Here is a 22021-nt window from a genome sequence, read left to right as displayed (position 1 = left end):
TAGACAGCATATTAAAAACCAGAGACATTACTTAGCCAGCAAAGGTCGGTCTCATCAAGGCTATAGCTTTTCCAGTAATCATGTATGGATGTGAGACTTGGACTATAAAGAAAGCTGAGCACTGAAGAACTGATGCTTTGGAACTGTGGTGTTGAAGAAGACCTTTGAGAGTCCCTTGGACTGCAAGGAGTCCAACCAGTCTATCCTAAAGAAGATCAGTCCTGAGTGTTCATTAGAAGGACTGATGCTGGAGCTGAAACTCCAATACTTTGGCCAGTTAATGCAAAGAGTTGACTCATTTGAAAAGACCTTGATGCTGGGAAAGATTGAAGGCAGGAGGAGAAGGTGATGACAGAGGATGAGATGGTTGGATGGCATCACCGACTCAATGGACATGAGCTTGGGTAAACTCTGGGAGCTGGTGATGGAGAGGGAGGCCTGGCATGCTGCGGTTGATGGGGTCACAAAGAATTGGACATGACTGAGTGAGTGAACTGAACTGAACTGTGTTGCCCTCTGTTGCCCTGGGCTACCCCCCCATTAGGAGAGGTTCTGACCACCTTTTGTGACAGTCTTAGCTGACTTATTCTATTCTCAGCCTTTATTCTAACACGGTAGCCCTCACAGGCACAGACAGAAGGTTTGGCAAATGGTCTTTTAATTCCCATTTGACAAAGGTAGTATTTATTTTTGTCTCAGAGGTTGTTGAGTATTGAATTAGACATGACATTGTGTTCAGTACTAATCACTATAGCTTCAGTTTGAATGCATTCATGTCATGTTGGTATTTAGGGAGAATAATTTTTCTCCTGACCTAATAACTTTTCTGTGCTTCATTCCTGAGAAACTGGAAAAAGACATTGAAAGTAAATATCTACTGAGTATATGATTTACAAATGCTTGACTGTGTGTCTAACTTTAATTCAAATCTGGGTCCTGTTCTTTGTGACTTATGTGGTCCTGGAGAAACCACCTTCTTTTCCCAGGTCCTGGTTGCTTCTTCTGTAGTCTGGATTTCAGTTCTGTGGCAAGAAGCAATTAAATAATAAATGCAAAGAACTGACACAGAACCTGCATCTATTGTGCTTTTAATAAGTGGTAGTCATTTACCTTACATCATTAGTATTTTGGGCAGAGACAGTTTTCTCACTGTTTTCTGGAAATCTTTATATGCAGCCAGAGTGGCTAAATAACTATTTTGAAATAACTCTTATGTACACTTACCATCTTCAACCCAGACACTACCTTTGAATTCATTAATACATCTAATTGCCTCTTGGTATTCTACTTGATGTTCAACAGACATTTCAAATATTCCAAGTCAAACATTAGATATTTCTTCATTTTTAATGCAATAACACTTCACAGCTAATGCATCAGTAAGTATTTGCTTTACCTTCAAATATATCCAGAATCCAACCTCTCACCCATCCACTGAGACCACCTTTGCCTAAACCTCCATCATCTCTCACCTGGATTTTTCCAATCGCTTTCTGGTTTCTCCTTCTACTTCTGACCTTAGTGTACTCCATCTCAACAGATACCCTCTGCTCTTCACACAAGAACCAAGGCAATACTTTTGCAACTTGTAAATCATATCACTTTCCTGCTGAGAGCTCCCCAGAGATTCGCCCTCTGTGGCATTATGAGATTTCTGTCTACCACTGACCTGTTCATGGTGACTGATGCTTACCCATCCTTGGCTATCATCTACTCTGCTTCCTGCCACACCAATTTCCAGGCTATTCTACCCATATATAAGATGCGCTTGTCAGCCTAGGACTTTTCTTGGCATGTGGTTTTCCTTCCTGAAGTGCCTTTTTCCCATTAATATTGAGACCAGCTCTTATATCACCTTAAAGCCTAACAATTTTCAAAGTGTGGTCATAGACCTCTACTGTGCATGCCTGCTTAGTCGCTCGGTATCAGATTCTTTGAAACCTCATAAACTGTAGCCTGCCAGGCTCCTCTGTCCATGGGAATCTCCAGGCCAGAATACTGGAGTAGGTTGCCATGCCATCCTCCAGGGGGTCTTCCTGAACCAGGGATGGAACCCACACCTCATGGATTGCAGGTGGATTCTTTACCAATTGAGCCATCAGGGAAGCCCACACAGACCCCTAGGGATCCCTGTTATCTCTTTTGGAAGTTCACAAAGTCAAAATTATTTTCATAAAATACTGACATGTTATCTAACATTTCCACTATGATTATTATTTCAAGAAAGCTGCAGTAGCCACTTTTGATATGGAACATCATTTTCACTTGAAGGAATGGCTGACAAACTATAGTTCTTAAGAATGTGAAATTTGGCAGAGATTTTCAAAATAATAAACAAAATGAGCTTGTTGCATCAAGAATAACTGATAAGACTTGAGGTCAATAATAAATTTTAAGCTTTTAAAATTAAAGCTTAAAAATTAAGCTTTTAAAATTAAAGCTAAAGTTAAAATTCTGGAAAATTTATGTCTGCTATGAGGAGCTTGATAACTCAACTTTTAAAGACTTTTATGATAGGAAACAGAGAAGGCAAAGGGAATCCACTCCAGTACTCTTGCCTGGAAAATCCCATGTATGGAGGAGCCTGGTAGGCTGCAGTCCACGGGGTTGCTGAGTTGGACACGACTGAGCGACTTCACTTTCACTTTTCACTTTCATGCATTGGAGAAGGAAATGGCAACCCACTCCAGTGTTCTTGCCTGGAAAATCCCAGGGACAGCGGAGCCTGGTGGGCTGCTGTCTATGGGGTTGCACAGAGTCGGACATGACTGAAGCGACTTAACAACAGCAGCATGATAGGAAAAGTAATGTTATTACATTGCAATGTGTATTATATAATTAAGTAGATTGATATTTGGAAAATGCTCATAGCTAAAAGAATTTTTCTAATGCCCAATAAACGATGTTCCAAACCATGCACAAATAAAAGACCCATTGAAAGTGCAAGTTTGTATAAAGTGCAAGTGAGTATAAATAGAATTGCATATGAAAAATTCACTGATATGTTTTGACGTTTCAGAGATGACAGCTTTCAAATGCCACCCCACCCCTTTCTTGTCCTCAAAGAGTTAAAGTGATGAGAAAGCCATGCTCTTCCCCCTTTGGCACCTGGGAGAGCTCAACCACACAGACCCTGGCCCTCATCTCAGATTGTTTGTCCAAGTCCTACCTCAAAACCATAAGGCCAGGCAGACCCAGCTGCCTTTTCTTGTTCTCTCACAAACCAGGAAAAGTTCTGCCTGGGAGCCTGTCCTTCTGTTCACAGAAAGTGTCATTATGTGAACAATAAGTACATTTTTCATACCCTCCTGATGCATGTATGGCAGCATGAATCTCAACAGTGCCATCAAATGTTGAAACTGGAGCCTATTTAACAGAGTGAAGTAAGCCAGAAAGAAAAACACCAATATAGTATACTAACACATATATATGAATTTAGAAAGATGGTAATGCTAACCCTGTATGCAAGACAGCAAAGGAGACACAGATATATAGAACAGGCTTTTGGACTCTGTGGGAGAGGGAGAGGGTGGGATGATTTGGGAGAATGGCATTGAAACATGTATAATATCATATATGAAACGAATCGCCAGTCCAGGTTCGATGCATGATACTGGATGCTTGGAACTGGTGCACTGGGACGACCCAGAGGGATGGTACAGGGAGGGAGGAGGGAGGGGGGTTCAGGATGGGGAACACGTATATACCTGTGGTGGATACATGTTGATGTATGGCAAAACCAATATAATATTGTGGAGTAATTAACCTCCAATTAAAATAAATAAATTTATATTTAAAAAATAAAGAGTTGACCTCAGTCCCTCTGGGCAAATCACAAAACACATACTGATGTTAACATGTAAGAAGCTAGTCTTGTTGATTTTTGATGTATCATCAAAGAAAAATATCACAATTATCTATAAAGGCTTTAAAAATAGGCCTCCCTTTTTGAACTATACATTTGTTTCATGCAAAGTTGTCTTCATGTTCTCCAACCAAACAACATAACCCAACAGATTAAATGCAAAAATGAGAATCCAGCTGTCTTCTCTCGTCAGACACTGAAGACACCTACCACATCCTAAAACAATACTACTCCTCTTCCTAAACATTTTTGGAAATAGTTAATCTTTATAAAAGCTTTTACTTACATTACTGTATAGCACATTCATTATTGTTGTTTTAAGTGAATCAATAAATTTAAGAAGTCACACCTTACTTTCCTAATATGGCAAATATTGATACTTAAAACTCACATGAAGGAGAACTCATTGGACTCCTCAGTGATTCTGAAGACTGTAAAGGGACTTTGACACTGATAAGTTTGAGAAGCACTGGGTCTTTGCTCAGCTATCACCCTGCCAGGACAGTCTTACTTGATCTCAGTCCTTCATGCTGAGACCAGCCCTCCCCGACTCTGACTCCTTCTTTCCTTTCCCTTCCCCTCCCAGGCACTCAGCACCATGGCTGGTTGCCCCATATATTTATTGTCCATCTTCACTCCACAGGGCACGCGTGTAGCATGGCAGGGGTTTATCTTTTATGCACAGAAGTATCTCTAGTTTTTAGAGCACTCCAGAATACTGGCACACAAAAGGCACTCATTTCCAATTTGTGAAATGGACAAATAAGGGAACAAATCAAAGAAGAAAACAACGAATGAATAAATTTATAAATATTTAACCTCTCTGTCTTTTAAACTGAGGTAAAAATCAACTACCTGATGGTTTTCATATGCAACAATAGTTTCATTAAGAAAGATCTTATTATGTAATGTAATATGTAAATGGGAAAAGATTTTGGAATAGATATGTGTATATGTGTAACTGGATCAGCTGTACATCTGAAACTAACACAACATTATAAATCAGCTATCAGTTCAGTTCAGTTCAGTCGCTCAGTCGTGTCTGACTCTTTGCGACACCATGAATCGCAGCATGCTAGGCCTATAGTCCAATATAAAATAAAAAGTAAAAAAGAGAAAAGAATAGGTTCTATTAGCAATGATTCCTGGAATTATGTGGTATCTTTAATAGCTGGGAGGCATGGTTGTAAATCACTCTCCTGATTGTTTACCATTTAGAAATCAATATTCCCAAATAGAATTAATTCAAAATATATCATTAATATGTTTACTTAATTTCCATTGGTTTAACCCTGGGTAACAGGGGAATGTACTGCGTTTAAGTAGCTAAGCAAGGGGTATCATAATATTTGCAAATAATAAAACAGCAGCCAAAGTGAAGGAAATAATAAGGTTGTTTTGGAAGCTGACAAATTTTAGCAATATTGCAATCTTTTTGTGATCCAAATTTGCGTGTAAACTGATAATACTGTTTAATTTCCCAAGCACAAAAGTTAGAGCCATTTTCCAAAATTATCTATTTGCATTTTGGAGAGAAGATAAATTCAACCCCTATAAAAATATCACAAGGTTTACTCAGCTCCTCCAGAGTGAGTGACTTGCTAGTAATTTGGGTCTCTTTGAAACTACATTTCATGGTGATAGGAAAATTTTTCAGAATTTAGATCCAAGAATACTTGTTTATGTCAAGAGGTACATTTATAAAATAAAACCTGGATTTTAATGAGGGTAAGAAGATCAAAGAAAAAATAGAGTGTTTATCCCATTTATAAAACACTAAAAAATGCTTCCACATGCTTAAGTTTTAGTGATGGATTAATTGAGGGGAATAATTTTTTTAATAAACCAAATCATTTTATACAAAATTTACTTGAAAATTCATTCAATTAAACAAAAATTTATTTTGCTAATGAAATTGGCCTAAATTGAGCCACAATTCACTTCCATAGGGTCTGCTTCAATCAGGCTAATCTTCTTACCTCCTTCTTGATGGAATCCAGCAACTGCCACTTGGGGCTCCAGACTGGTCATAGTCTTGGGCTGGTTTGTGCCACCACCATCACACTTCATGGTTAAATTAAGAGTGCTTTAAACCCTACTGATGCTAAGCTTTTGTAACTGCTTTCCTAACAAACTGTATGCTCTTTCCTGGTGGCTCGGTGGTAAAGAATCCACCTGCCAATGCAGGAGATGCAAGTTCGATCCCTGGGTCAGGAAGATCCCCTGGAGAAGGAAATGGCAACTCACTCCAGTATTCTTGCCTGGAAAATCCCATAAACAAAGGAGCCTGGTGGGCTAGAGTTCATGGGTGGTGAAAGAATCAGATACCACTTAGCAACTAAACAACAACAACAAACTCTTCATGTTTTCTGATTAACCACTCTTCGATTTTTGATCTCTGTACACAAAGCAAATTTTTATTTATATATGTGATTTCTAACCCCTGGCTCTGTCTAGGATTTGGACAGCCCTGAGTCCAGCTGTGTTTGTTTAGCCACTCGCCTTAGCCCTCCCGGCACTGGCCTCTGCTAGTCACAAGCCTGCAAGGTCCCCATGCGTCAGTTATAGGATGAGGTTAATGGGTAGCTACTTACAGTAATATAAATTTTAGGAGAAAAAAACAACAACATTCTCTAGAGTCATTTTGTTTAACAATGAGTTTTTTTTCTGACTTCACCAATATGTCTCTAAAATAAAGCCCACATCCTCTGCATGATAAACAGGGAGCCCAGGAGATTTTTTCCAGCCAAAAAATCACATGAAGTGCTCTTCTCAGGCACAGCTAAGTATAATAGGAATAATATTATAAACACATCAGTTTTCCATATTAAAATGAAATAGAGGCATCAATACTAGAGACAGAAGTGCTGACAAAGATATAGCTGCAAATTTTCTAGCTTTCTATCTTTTCATCCAACTGTTTAAAGTGATGCCCTATCAACTCCATCTTAATGAAAAGACTTTTTCTTCCTGATTTGAAAGATCATTTTATTGTCTAGGAATTTACACTGGGAGAATGTTTTTTTTGTTTGTTTCATTAAAATACATACCAGCTTAAAACCTGAAATATGCTTTCAAAGTCAGATACTTGGCTGTACAAAAGTAAATCCACATTTAATTAATTAATATATTTTATTATAATAGACTTAAGTACAAACACCAAATGTATTATATTGATATTTCAGGTCCTCAACTTAAAAATATGAATAAAATACAAAGATAAATATTATGATGCTGCCTGATTTTTAAAACATTTTTTATGAAGTTTGATTTATTTCTGATAGGAGAGTGATACAGCAGGAGACCTAATATAATCTTTAGTTCATCAAAATTGTAGTGATGTATCCCTGTGGAAAATATACAGAGACCAGAGTTTAGGTTTGGGGCATAAATTCTCTGTGTGCCACTAAGGACCTTCACAGGACAGTTCACTTGAAATGCATTAACTTTACTCCTTTCCTCTGTAAAATGAGAATAATTTGTATTCCCTTTAATTAATACAGTTATTAGTATACCCAAACTTTATAAAATATGTGGTTGTGCTTAGCTGCTCAATCATATCTGACTCTTTATGACTCTGTGGACTGTAGCCCGCCAGGCTCCTCTGTCCATGGGATTCTCCAAGCAAGAATACTGGAATGGGTAGCTGTTTCCTTCTCCAGGGAATCTTCCCAGCCCAGGGATTGAACCCAGGTCTCCTGCATTGCAGGTGGATTCTTTACCATCTGAGCTACCAGGGAAGCCCAAGAATATTGGACTGGGTAGCCTATCGCTTCTCCAGGGGAACTTCCCTACCTAGGAATTGAACTGGGGTCTCCTGCATTGCAGGAGGATTCTTTACCAGCTAAGCTGTAAGGGATTTTCATGTTTTCAGTCGTGTTAGCATTATTCCCCAGTTGGGCCAAAAGTGTAAGATCATAAGCAAATTATTCAGTCCTTATTTCACTTTTCACTCAATTAAGTTAAGGGATTGAAAGACAAGCTCTTTTCTACCTTTAAAATTCTAGGCTTTCATTGATGATTCACTGCTGTCAGCCCTTGCTTCCTGTGATTGATCAGAATTTCATTCCTGGAGTCTTTGAAAGTAAAGAAAATATGTATGTTAATTAGAAATAATATACAAGGCTGAAACAAATACCTGATATATTGCTGGCTTTGATTCAACTTCTTGGAAAGATATTTCAAAGCTTTTTGGCTCGGAAAAGTAGAATAAGAAATGAACGCGGGGTATTCTGTTTCTTCACAAGGTACAGGGCAGCTGGAATTGTGTGTTCCCACCGTACACAATCCCTTAACTTCAATGTGGTCTGAGATGAAAATTAGGACAGGATATTTGGAGAAAAAGATTATTTCACAGTGGGGAGGACAGAGCTTTTCAAAATTTTATCATTTCACTTTCACTGTGCAAGAATACTGGGGTGGGTTGCCATTTCCTTCTCAAGGGGATCTTTCTGACCCAGGGAATGAACCCACATCTCCTGCTTGAACGTGGATTCTTTACAGTCAGAGCCTTTAGGGGGAAATCCCTATGTTTAAAACAGTGGTTAACAAGTTCAATCACTGCTTCCTTAACAAGTGGTATTTATATTCTGTTTACATTTTAGTACAAATAGAGCAAAGAAGACAATATAAATCATAGGGGTTAACCTTGAATTCATGGTGTCACTGGATTCATATCTTTGTTAGAAGTAAGAATTTCTTACCAGAAAGTCTCTGGGCTTGTTTTCATAAGATATTAGACATTTGGATAAAAGATGGAAAGTTTTTGTGACCTTACATCACCTTGAGAGGAACTTAGAAACATCATCTTGAAAGTGAGTGACACAGGTTTAAACCAAATGTACTCTTGGGCTTGTTTCAATAAAGATGGTATGCATCGTGCTGTGGGGTGCTGAGGTCCTTGGGTCTGGGGATGCAGTGACTTTCTCACTTAGTTTCCTGTCCTCTGGCTTCTCCTCAGCAACCACAACCCCCATTTGAGTGTGTCTTGGGAAGGGAGTGGTGTTTGCCCACAGGCACTTTTGGACCAGTGACTGGGCCCATCTTGTTGCTCTTTGTTTTCAGCAAATGTTCCAGTTCTTGTTTTCCTTGTGGTTTTGTTACTGAAATTCCAGTGAATCCTTTGTTCACCAAGACCTTGAATAAGGACCAACTTTGGGCTTGTTTTCTAGATTCTCCTATTGATACTCCTCTGAGAATGACTTTTGTAGGCATCCCCTGTTTCTGAAAGATGACTGTCAATAATCTCACGTTTTCCCTACACACACACACACGCACCTACATATACATGCACAGACACATACATGCACGTGCACGCACACATGCACTCTTCTGATCCCATTTCCCCATAAAACTCCCCCAAGAAGTAACTGCATGCATAATGTTTCCCCAAACTTCACATTCATCCTTTTTCAGGGAAAGGAAATGACAAGAAATTTGACAATGTAATTTTAACTCCTCACTTAGTAATGTGACTTCTGCATATTCAGCTTGTAAAGCTGTTTAAAAATATCAGATCATTTCTACCCATGCCCGTTCCATGAAATATTTTACAGCCATTAAAAGGAGTCTCTGAAATCTGGTCCTGCTTTCCTGGAGATATTTCTGCAACAGGTTAGATAAGCAAGTTTCATAGAAGGGTATATAGTATGATTCCATTTTAATAAAATAACCAATGACTTAAAATCATAAATAGAAAACTATATTTGTGGAGAAAATTATGGTAGAATGTATTGGAGTGTTAACATTGGTTGAGAGTTAAGGTAAGAGATATATAAGTGAACGAAGCTGTCCCCAGTATGAGTGTAATGTACATTGTGATTCCATTTATGTAAAAACTATCCATACACACTTATATATAAGTTACATGTAATGAAATGAATGAGGAAAAGAATGATCATCTAAATTGTGACAGTAATTTTCAAACTGATGCTATTTCTATTGATTTTCAAGTGATTCTTTCCTACTCTGTAGTGTTTGAACTAATCACAAGTGTGTTTTATGTATGTAATAAGAAAAACCAACAAAGCTACTTTCATTATAAAAATGTTTACAGTTTAAAAAAATTAGAAGTAAAAACCACAGCTCTCTTACTGTCACTTTGATAGTGCATATCTTTGATTCAGACGTATTTTGAAGTAAGAAAGGCTTTTCATTGTGTTTTACTGTGTAAGCTATTGCCATTAAATTTAAGAACATTGAAAAACTACCTCTATAGTCTCTCTTGTTTCATTTCTGAACTATCTATAGTATGATTTAAAGTCTTGTATGATTCTGAGCAACTTTCATATAAATCTTGAAAGTAGAGAAATAAATTAAGCCACTTACCGAGTATAGGAGACACACAGTTGTAAAACTTTTGTAGGTCACACTCTATCCCATTTCCTTAAAAATAAAAAGGGTAAATATACAGACTTTACATTTTATGAAATGAGTGAAATAATGACAAAAACACTCTTCATCTATCCTTTTGCAAAAACTAGTATGAAAACACGGTACCCGATGAAAATGCAGACTGGGAGGAAGAAAATAATGTTTTTGTTTTCTTCCATGTTTCTTTCCATTTATCCATTTCATTTAAAGTCTTAAGACCCTGATGCTAGAAAAGATTGAAGGCAGGAGGAGAAGGGGATGACAGGGGATGAGATGGTTGGATGGCATCACTGACTTGATGGACATGAGTTTGAGCAAGCTCCAGGAGTTGATGATGGGCAATGAAGCCTGGCATGCTGCAGTCCATGGGGTTACAAAGACCTGGACGTGACTGAGAGACTGAACTGAACTGCAAGTAGGAATAATGATTTCCAACTCTTCATATCTTTGGAATTTAAACTCACTTTTACATTTGTCGTCTCATTCTTTCCTACGGTGATTGTAAGACGTGTAAATCACCATTTCACAAATGAAGAAACCAAGTTTCAGAAAGTGGCTTGCCTAAGCAGTTAGGGGGCTTAGACTCATCTCTTCTCCTTCTATCCAGCTCCCTATATCTGTTGATTTAAATATGCATAGACCCACGCACCTGGTGGGGCTGCCTATCTAGTGGTAGGATGGGGCAGGGAAGTAGCACTCTCTGTGGAGCACCTGCTGTGAACCTTGGGACAGAATCAATCTCAATCAGAGCTGGGTTTCATCCCAGGCTGATTCTAAAACTTCAGTCTTTGCATGTTAATGCAGCAGTTGTCTCTTGCTATAACCCATGCATCTCTGGGGTGAGCTCAATGTTTATTCAATGGTCCTGAAAACAAACAACAGAGAGTGTCACTTACAGTCTGTGGAGAAGTTCAGCTGACAAGGGGGAAGTGTGCTTTGGGAAGAAGTGAAAATAAAAAAAGAAAACTCTACCTTGAACACTGAGTCTATGAGAAGTCTCTCTTACCACACTGTGGCTTACTTCTTGAATGATATTTCTCTCATTACCAAGAACAATGTGCTTCCCAGGTGGCTCAGTGGTAAAGAGCCTGCCTGCGATGCAGGAGACGCAGGTTCAGTCCCTGGGTGGGGAAGATCCTCTGGAGGAAGGCACAGCAACCCACTCCAGTATTCTTGCCTGGAGAATCCCATGGACAGAGGAGCCTGTCATAGGCCAGTCCATGGGGTCGCAAAGAGTCAGACATGACTGAAGTGACTGGGCACGTACACATCAAGACGATGAAATTTTGGAAATGATCCACATCTGAAAGGCTGATTTTTAGAACTACCTCTACAATTTGCTAGTGGGAGTTCTTCAGCTAGTTGCTTTGATGTGTATAAATCTCATTCCTCATCTGTTAGCCAACTTGGATAACTAAGTATCAAATCAAATAAGATATATTTCTGTAAGCACCCCAAAGTTTGTGCAAATGTCATGCTTTGTGTTTTACATTTCATTTTGCCTAGTGTCCGGTTCTTATTAGTTATTTCATTTTTGTTTTTGTTTTCAGAAATAATACATTTTAAAACTGTGACATTATTTTTCATATATCAACTTGGACCCTTTCCTGTAACTTTGGAATTTTCAGAGCCAGAATTAGCAGTTTTATAGAATGCCAGTTTTGGAGGAGCCACAAGACCAAAAATAAAAATTCTAGAAAGAAGGAAGTGATGATTCTCAAAATATCTGAGAAGCTGTTCGCCGAGTTGCAACCCTTGTTGTAGGGGCAGCATTATCATGTTCATGTGTGAGTGTGTGTGTGGTGTGTGTGAGTGTTTGTGTGTGTGTGCATGTGCATGGGGTGTGTGATGGGCCATCACATGGGGAACTGGTAAACTTGTAGGACCAGACTGGTTTCACCCTTTAAATCACTCTACACTTCTTCATAAATACACTGGAGAATAGGGTGAAGGAAATCTGAATAGAAATATCCAGCTGTTACATGGAGTGAGTTCTGTGTCAAGCAGTTTTGAGACTACCTCCATCCGTGTTATGACTCACTCCATCCGTGTTATGACTTGTCAGGCCATGCAGCTTGGGTACATTATGCTGCTCCTCACTTTTCAGGAGCTGCAGAAGTTAAATGCAAGGCCAGCTCCATCCACCCTGCTCCAATGCCCTGTCCAGGGCTCAGCTCAGACATCCGTGGCTCTGAAAGCATTTCAGACTGGGTGCAAAGGGGGACTTTCTGACAACAACAAAAAGGTCTCAACAAGGAAATATTCAGTATTGGTAAGAAGATCTACTGTTTCTTTCAAACAGAGAAAATCTTGATGAGCAGCTTAAGAGCACCCAACTGAAAATGTTGAAATCAGATTTGGGGACCGGCTCAGACAACACAAGGCTCTTTTCTTTTCCAGATATCTCTGCTAGGAGGTTTATTTGTCAGGTGGATGGTTTTCCAGCATAGAATTTCTTAAGAATGTGCAACAGCTCTCTGATACCTTTATTTCCATGTTTCAGATGAAGTAAAGAGTTATAGAATGGGACACAGCCTCTATTTACCAGGAAGAAGGAAAGGCAGACATCCACACTGCTTCTTGATGTGCCAAGCTTTGCATTCCTGCAAGCAGCCAGAGGTGCTATAGGTCCTGAAGTTCTGCAGTTTCATGTGGGGATTGCATTCTCCCCAAGGGTATTCCTGATGGACTGTCTTAAGACAAAATAAACACCCGGGTCAGAAGATCTGTCTGACTCAATACACCCCTTTTCTTTTCTCTCAAGCCTTTGATATTCTTTAGTTGACTACATTTGTCCACTATGCCTACTCTATTAACCTGAAAACCCCTAAAGTTAAGTCTACTATTTGCGCTTTAATATCCACCCTAAATGCTCTGTGTTGTTCAGTCGTTCAGTCATGTCTGACTCTTTGCGACCTCATGAACTGCAGCATGCCAAGCTCCCGTGTCCTTCAGCATCTCCTGGAGTCTGCTCAAACTCATGTCAATTGAATCAGTGATGCCTGTACCTGTAGTGAATCAATAAAATCAGACAAAGTGCTCCAAAACTGAACTCCTACAAGGAAAAAAATCATTTATTGACATATTTTAGCTTATTTATCAACCCACTCACAAAACAGCAACCAAAATTATACACACAAAAAGATCCTTTAAAACAGAATCGAAACATGAGAACAGCTTATGGTTGCCAAGGTTGGGGGAAAATGGGCTGAGAGTTTGGGATTAGCATATATAGGACGGATAAACAACAAGTTTCCACTGTATAACACAGAGAACTATATTCAATATCCCATGAGATATCATAATGGGAAAGAATGTAAAAATGATGTATATATATAGATATATATGTATAACTGAATCACTTTACTGTACAGAAGAAATTAGCACAACATTGTAAATCAACTAAACTTCAATTAAGAAAAGATCCTTTGGTGGTGGTTTAGTCCCACCAAAGATCCTTTACTGAGTACCTAATATATGCCAGGCAATATGGTACTGTTTTCTTTATATTATTTCACTTAAACCTCAAAGTAACTGATTTGGCCACCTGATGCAAAGAGCTGACTCATTGGAAAAGACCCTGATGCTGGAAAAGATTGAGGGCAGAAGGAGAAGATGGTTGGATGGTGTTGGAGGCTGAGATGGTTGGATGGCATCACCAACTCAGTGGACATGAGTTTGAGCAAGCTCTGGGAGATGGTGAAGGACAGCTTGGAATGCTGCAGTCCGTGGGGTCACAAAGAGTTAGACACAACTGAACGACTGAACAACCACAGAGTAACTGTGAAAGGACACATTAGCCCTTGGCCCTCAGTGTGCAGAGAGGAGATGGAAATTCAGGAAGTTAATCCCGAAAATTACAGAGCAAGGGGCTGCCAAGTGGAAACCTGTCAGACACTGGGATTCTAAGACCTGCTCTGCCCACTGACTTTTTCCTTCCTAGAAAGTCCTGTTGAGAAAAACCACAGTTCAGCCACATGGACTTCCTTCTTAATGTCCATTTTCAACTCAAAATTCAAAGTTGACTTGGGTTTGCTGGGCTTCCCAGCTCTCACTTACACTGTATCCGTGAATTTGGTTTTGAGCCTCCCAGTAATGGAAACGTATCTGAACTGAAACTGTTGAATTTCTGGTGATGTTTGAAATGCAGGAGAGAAAAGAGTTTTAATGAAATGTGTTATTATGTATTTATGGGATCATTACCCCACTGAGGGACACAGCCTCTATTTATCAGGAAGAAGGAAAGGCAGACATCCACACTGGTTCTTGATGTGCCAAGCTTTGCATTCCTTCGAGCAGCCGGAGGTCAGAGTTCCCTCAGACTCTGAATTTTGTGATTATATGTATGTCTTTATTTGATATTTACCTTCACCTGGCGGATGGTCACCCGTGTATGCATTCCCACTGGTGAGGACAAGCCCAAACCATCAAACTGCGGCACCTTCATGGGTGAATGGATAACAAAGGTGATCCCAGCGTCGACGAAGCCAAGGGTTGGGTCATCTGTAAATTCCTCCTGAAACAAACAAGTATTTCTTCTCAGATTACAAATTGATGTCAATTATGCACAAGATGAGTTTGTGCAGAATTTTGTGCAGAGTTACTCTCATGATAGTATTTGAATAACTTAAAAATCAAATACTTCATGTCAATATGAGATCTCCTTTTATATAAAAGCTGTGAAAATTAAACACCTAAAGACCTACTTTTCATGGTTAAGCTACACATCAAGGCCTCGGTCATTTTCTCCCCGTCACCTCTTGCCTGAGGCAATTTGAATAGAAATATGGAAGGTATGGTATCCTGACTGTCGCCACCTGGTTCCCCTGGCCCTCTCCTCACCTGCCTCTTTAGTTTCTTTCTCCTTGGCTGTTCTCTTTACTTATTTGTCTCAGAAAATCCTTTGGCCCTCTGCTTCTCTTTGCAGTTAAAATATTTGGCCTGACTTAAAATTCAAATTTATTTTCTCCTAAAAGTAAAGACTTATACTACTTCTTTAGCACTAGTGCTTTTCTTCTGTAAATCGTATGTCAGATAAAGAATTTTTTACAAGAAAACAAATATGTATATGTAATTGTTCATTACATAAAAGCATACATTTCAGGAGCTCAAGCTTTGCTTTTTTATTGGTTAGGTTTCTTGGTTGGCTTTCATATATTATCATAAAACCAAATTTCTGGTTTATCGTTTCTCTTTTTTTTCCTAAGAAGCCAGTAATTCTTCATGATTAGGATCAGAAAGGGCTTTTGGAGGCATATTGTGTTTATTCCTGTGACTCTGAGGCAGGAAGAGCACACTCCCAGGGAGGCGTCAGAGTGAGCCTGTTTCACCAACCCACAGCAGCGAGCACAGCTGGAAGGAACCCCAGCAGTGCAGACATGAGCAGCAGACGCAGTTCCACTTCCAAAAGGCAGGACTCAAAGCAGCCGGTTTGTCAGAGAGGCACAAGAAATTTAAGATCAAACTTCTGGTGACTTTATTAGTTATAATTTCAAGTTATAAGCAGAAGGGGTGGCCTTGATGAGGGACTAGGATGATTTTTCTTGTGAACAGTTAACTGCACATGCAACAACAATAAACTTGCTCAGTCTTGCGTTTGATACTCAGGACCCTATTTCTCCTAGCCCCCCTGTAACTCTCTAAGGAACACTTGACTGCTAGTCTGGAGAAATATCTCAGCTCTATTTACTTACTGAACTTTGCACTGAATTTGCAGATTTTAATTGCACTCTAAAAACACTGGGGGAAATTCTAGCTTATAGAAGTTATTATATAATATTTGAAGTGAACATGTGGCTTATATTTAAATAACTTGAAAATATCAATGAACTAGATATACAAGTCTGGCTGTGTGTATCACAATGTGCAGTGCTGTGGACTCTTGAATGGAATACAGGGGAAACTATGAAGCGTGGCTTAGGAGAAATTCCTGGAAAGTAACCAATCATCTTGTTCACTTGGATTGGGGAGTAGTTTGGTGAAATTCAGGGGTGCTACCTTTATTTTTCATCTCTTCCATTAATTGTGTGATTCTGAATACTTCATTCAATAGCATTTCAAATCTTCATTTACCAGATCATAACAACGGAGTAGAATGCCTCTAAGTGTGTAACACTACAAATGATTGTGCAAGACAGAGGGTGAGGATCAACCTTGGGTGAGAGTTACACCAGGTAGTCTTGAAGGAACACTTCTGAATTTCTTAGGCGCCTGGACAGCTGCCACCTAGGTCTAAACACTTAGAATCTACTTACGCCAATTACAAATTTACAAAACTGGCTTAGGCAAAGCCTACTGATACAATATTTTTGCAAAGCAATATTTTTTATCACCTTTTCAGACTACAGATTTCTATGGTTTGTCAAATATCTCTGTATGGCTTCTTTCTAAAACATATTGCCTATTTTCATGAAAATCTAAACATTTATCTGAACATTAAAAATTCATAGGTCTTCTTGAATTACTATATACATTGAGATTTAGAAATCTTTAGTTTCCTTGTTTTCTGACATGAACATTTCCAGCATCATAAAAATGACAGTAAGTAACATAGCTAAAAATGTCCAGGTTATTCCTCTAAACTGTACATTTTCAATCTCCAAGTCTGTAGTTTCATCCTGAGAGTCTTGACTAAATTAATAATTAAAAAAAAGAAAAAGACATGTGGGAACGATTCAACAGGGCACAGCGTCCTGAAACTCCTGTGCATTCTTGTTTGGCTTGAACCTTGGTGAAGTTTAAAGAAATTCAATACCTGATTGACATTGAAGAGCAAGTGTAAGCCTCTTCCAGAAACACTCACTTTTTCCTTCGCTTGGATATTTTCACCATGATTAAAGGTAAAACAGTTTCCATATTCAGTGAAGACATGTGCAAAATCCTCCAATATGAAAATAAAGGAAAATACAATCAGGTGAGTATTTTGGTCCTTTCAAAGTTTAAATGCCTATAACTTTCTTTTCTTACTCATAATGCTTGAGAAGCAAAAACAGCAGGAAGAATAGAAATCTGGCGATTTTAGTCTGTATTCCAAAAACAGCTTTCTTTTTTTTTTTTTGTAAAATGCACCTGTCAATTTGTATCTGATTATCTAGTTGAGACATTTTCATGTGCAGTTGACCCTTGAACAACAGGGATTTGAACTGCATAGACTCATTGTTTTAAAATAAATACCCACCACAGTTCAGCTCAACCTATGGTTGGTGGAATCCTCAGCTGGGACTTGGAACCACAGATAGGGGTTTCCCTTTAAGGACAATCCTGCAAGAAATATCACCAAATATTTCTGTCGTCTATCTTTCCTTATCTAACTGTATGAAAAAGGAGGTATGTCCCATGTGTATTCACACCTCCTGATATCATAAGGCTGAGCTAAGGACATGTGATCTTGGAGCAAATTTAAACTGATTCCCCATGGGAGTAAACTTTACCTCAATGCAAAATAATACAAAGAAGTAGCTTGTTATATTGATGAAATTTGAAGAAATAGTGCAACATTACCTCTGGGCCACATGGCTTTCCAAAAAATTCACATTCTAACAATGTGCTGCTGTTGAGATAAAAACCATTTTCCTTGACAAACTCTGTAATGCTGAAGTTTCGCTCACTTGCAAGGAAATCAATAGCCTCTTTAGAGCCAGTAGAATTGGTACTGATTTCCTGAAGATGAAGGACTTTGGATACGATATTCCATAAGAAAAAAATAATGCCAAATGTGGCTGCAGCTTCTGCTTGGAACCTATTTGTGGAAATAAAGGCATTGTTTAGAATAATAAACACTTGTTACCTCAAAGATGGTATCTGAACTCTATCCTTTTCTCCTCCTATCTCCTATATTTTCCCTCATTTGTAATACATTCAAGCAAAATTGGATTACTAAGAGGTCTTTGTCACCTGCTGCAATCTATCTTGAATTTCTACATATAATTTCATTTACCTAGAATACCTTCCAGACCTTGCTCTGGATACATCCAAATGGATCTTCACAACCCAACACTGAGAGAGGTGTTAGGAATTGTTAACACTATAGGAACCAGATTTCCAGGGTTCACATCCAAGCCCCACTGTGCTCTATGCTGAATCTGTGTGGCTGCCTCAACTGCATTGCTAGACTTCTCCCTCTTGTCTGCATCTGTTTACAACCTGCAGTTCATTGCAGAGTGGAGGTGTGGTTGTTCTGTACATTGTGAATGTGGATCTGCCACCCCAGCTTGTCTGCACTGGGCAGTTCCCCCAGCCCTGTCTAGTCTCCTCAGACAGCTTCTGCTCCTGGGTCAAGCAAGGGTGCAATCTGAAAAAAGATGCCAACTCCTCCTGCACCACCAGGATCGGAGATGAAACACGCATTCCCAGCTCATGTTTGTTTCCTTCATTTCAAATCTATCTTTTTTTCTTCTTTTTTTTGGCCAATATTTTTATTTTATTTTATTTTTTACTCTATTTTACTTTATAATACTGTATTGGTTTTGCCATACATCAACATGAATCCGCCATGGGTGTACACATGTTCCCAATCCTGAACCCCCCTCCCTCCTCCCTCCCCATACCATCTCTCTGGGTCATCCCAGTGCACCAGCCCCAGGTATCCTGTATCCTGCATTGAACGTAGACTGGTGATTCATTTCTTATATGATATTACACATGTTTCAATGTCATTCTCCCAAATCATCCCACCCTCTCCCTCTCTCACAGAGTCCAAAAGACTGTTCTATACATTTGTGTCTCTTTTGCTGTCTCACAAACAGGGTTATCATTACCATCTTTCTAAATTCCATATATATGTGTTAGTATACTGTATTGGTGTTTTTATTTTTTTCTGGCTTACTTCACTCTGTATAATAGGCTCCAGTTTCATCCACCTCATTAGAACTGATTCAACTGTATTCTTTTTAATGGCTGAGTAATACTCCATTGTGTATATGTACCACAGCTTTCTTATCTTCCTTTCTAAGCACAGATCCTGCTGACTTCAGATCCAACACCAGAAACAGAGGCAACAGACCTGCAGAGACTGCTTACCCAGCCCCTATGGTTCAGTGGGCTGAATCCCTATAATAAACCCCTGGTTTTCTGCCATCCACAGAGGTTCTGCTTCTTGGATGGAGCCCTGACCGTTACAGCCTTAAGGCTATGATAGTGCATTTTCTCATCTCACTGTCACACAGCTTCCTCACTTATGAAACTGGTATTTGTTAATACACCAATGATGAAGGTTAATATATTGATTTATTTAAATAACACATCAAACAATCATTTAGATGATTAAACTATTTTTCCTAACATATTTCAAAGAGTGTAAGGTAAATATTTATTAAATAAATGCCTCATTATTGTCAAAGCAACTTGCTGGCAATTAAAGCAGAAGTAATGTGTTTGCCCTAATAAGTGCCTTGTAATTCTTTTATTTTGCTGGACAGTTTCTGCTTTGCAATCTGTATTGTTCTTTATTTTCATACCTTAACTTCTTTCAATATGTGATTTTCATATTTTGGATGTTATATTATATTATTACACAATTTGAAATGGAACACACTTCCTCTCCTCAAATCGGATGCCAGACAGCATAGAATAAAATACATACCCAGCTGGTAAAGAATCTGCCTGCAGTGTGGGAGACCTGGGTTTGATCCCTGGGTTGGGAAGATCCCCTGGAGAAGGGAATGGCTACCCACTCCAGTATTCTGGCCTGGAGAATTCCATGAAATGTATAATCCATGGGGTCGCAAAGAGCCACTTTCATTTCATTCTTGGTGAGCATACAGGACCATGCGGTGCATGGTGTGTGTGTGACTTTGCTTCTATGTCACAAAATCTGTATTTTATTTTCACTTTCCTTTTGTATTATCTGTAACGTAATTTTTCATTCTCAGGACAGTCACATTAAACCCTTTCTCAGTCAAGGCGGGACATACACAAAACCAAAAACAGGAAAAACAAAACAATACAATCAAACCAACATCATATCTGTTTAGAGATGCAAAACAGCTTTTTTTGACCAGGTTTTAATACAATACCTTATGTAACTAGCTCTAAGCCTCGCAAGACCTCTCTTAAAACCACTGCCCCAGGTCCCAGAACCCTATAAGTATTCTCTTTGAACTCTTTTCTTCAGAGACACTATTAAGCCTCCACCCTTGTGGTATTTTATCTAACTAGAATACATTTAACACTCTTGATTTTCTTGGGCAAAAGTGTTTTTAGTGATCTTTTGGGAAGTTAAAAACAGACACTAGTAACAAATTTTGTGAAGAAGTGTTTGCTCTAAACGGAGGGATGAACCTTCTGCTGACTTCAGGTTTCTAACTCTTTGACTGACAGGGGACCAAGGGTCTGCTCCAAAGCCCTGTGACCTTGGAATCCTACACAGATTGAGCCCACACCACCTCATACAATGTTCACTGCATTCTATTCATGATGATTAAGCAGAGAAATGAAGAAATTATTACAGGTGTAGGAGGTCTGAGCACAATATATTAAAAGGTTAAAGAGGAGAGGATTTTAGAACATTATTTTAGAACTATTTTTTATACTATTAATAGATCATGGAGTAATTTAGGTGGATGAATTAAACAGTGAATAAAGTCCAACAGTATTTGGAACAAAAGTGATAAATTTTGTGAGACATTTTTGTTTGGCATAACATCTAAGTGTTTTTCTCCAAGTTTATTTTCAACTTTAATTCAAGCTCCAAAACTCTTCCAAATATAATTTTTCAGAAACCTTGTTTAGTGATAGCTTGTCTTACTCTTTCATTTCCTATACTGATAAGTCTAGTCAAACAAAACAATAAAAATATGATATGTTTAAACAGTTTAAGAACTGATAACCAATTACCAAACCCATCTTTCTTAGGTGTGTTAGTACCTCTAACTACCTTTCCCCAAATTATATGACCCAAATGAGTAAGCTTCTTTTCAAGTCCACGTTGATGCCTCACTCAGTCCTTTGTTGAGCTCCATCAAAATAGATCCAAGTGTATGTGTGTTAGAATCAATTTCCAGATCCTCTGCTCTAACTCAGCATTTAAAAAGAAACACCCAGTGAAGTAGGCCAGAAAGAAAAACACCAATACAGTATACTAACGCATATATATGGAATTTAGAAAGATGGTAATAATAACCCTGTATGCGAAACAGCAAAAGAGACGCAGATGTATAGAACAGTCTTTTGGACTCTGTGGGAGAGGGAGAGGGTGGGATGATTTGGGAGAATGGCATTGAAACATGTATAATGTCATATATGAAATGAGTTGCCTGCCCAGGTTCAATGCATGATACTGGATGCTTTGGGCTGGTGCACTGGGATGACCCAGAGGGATGGTATGGGGAGGGAAGAGGGCGGGGGGTTCAGGATGGGGAACACGTGTATACCTGTGGCGGATACATGTTGATGTATGGCAAAACCAATACAATATTGTAAAGTAAAAAAGAAAAAAGAAAGAAAATGAAAAAGAAAAAAGATTTTTAAATTAACTAATAAAATTACATATACTAATAAAAAAAGTAAAAAATAAAAAGAAACACACACAAAGATTCTTCTCCAATTTATGAAAGAATTTTTACCTGTCAAGCATTACAAATCTTAGCATATAATGCACCTGGTGTATAGCAATCTCAAGGCCCGTAACAGGCGAACACTGGAGGAAGACTCCTCTAAGAATTAATCAAAGCTCCTTAAACTTTGTCTTGTCCTGTTATGCACATATTTCTGGCTAGGGTGAAGCTTGGCATTAAACATAGGGTATTTGAGCCTCTACTGGATCCTCTGAATTGAGAAAAGTTGAAG

At 38.7% G+C, this 22021-nt stretch overlaps 1 protein-coding gene across 1 annotated transcript in view; it reads right to left on the bottom strand.

Moving 5' to 3' along the window:
* ASIC5 (acid sensing ion channel subunit family member 5) overlaps positions 1–22021 on the bottom strand; it is a 37753-nt gene that overhangs the window by 5401 nt on the left and 10331 nt on the right. The window contains exons 3-8 of the mRNA XM_068990307.1: positions 17738–17975; positions 16992–17117; positions 14604–14753; positions 12783–12930; positions 10193–10249; positions 8004–8172 (exon numbers count right to left, since the gene is read on the bottom strand). Of these exons, the coding sequence (XP_068846408.1) occupies positions 8004–8172; positions 10193–10249; positions 12783–12930; positions 14604–14753; positions 16992–17117; positions 17738–17975 (888 nt within the window). The remainder of the gene's footprint in view (positions 1–8003; positions 8173–10192; positions 10250–12782; positions 12931–14603; positions 14754–16991; positions 17118–17737; positions 17976–22021) is intronic.

Source organism: Capricornis sumatraensis, chromosome 17 (genome assembly GCF_032405125.1).
Source record: "Capricornis sumatraensis isolate serow.1 chromosome 17, serow.2, whole genome shotgun sequence".
Taxonomy (NCBI): domain Eukaryota; kingdom Metazoa; phylum Chordata; class Mammalia; order Artiodactyla; family Bovidae; genus Capricornis; species Capricornis sumatraensis.
This window is presented reverse-complemented; position numbering and strand designations above follow the sequence as displayed.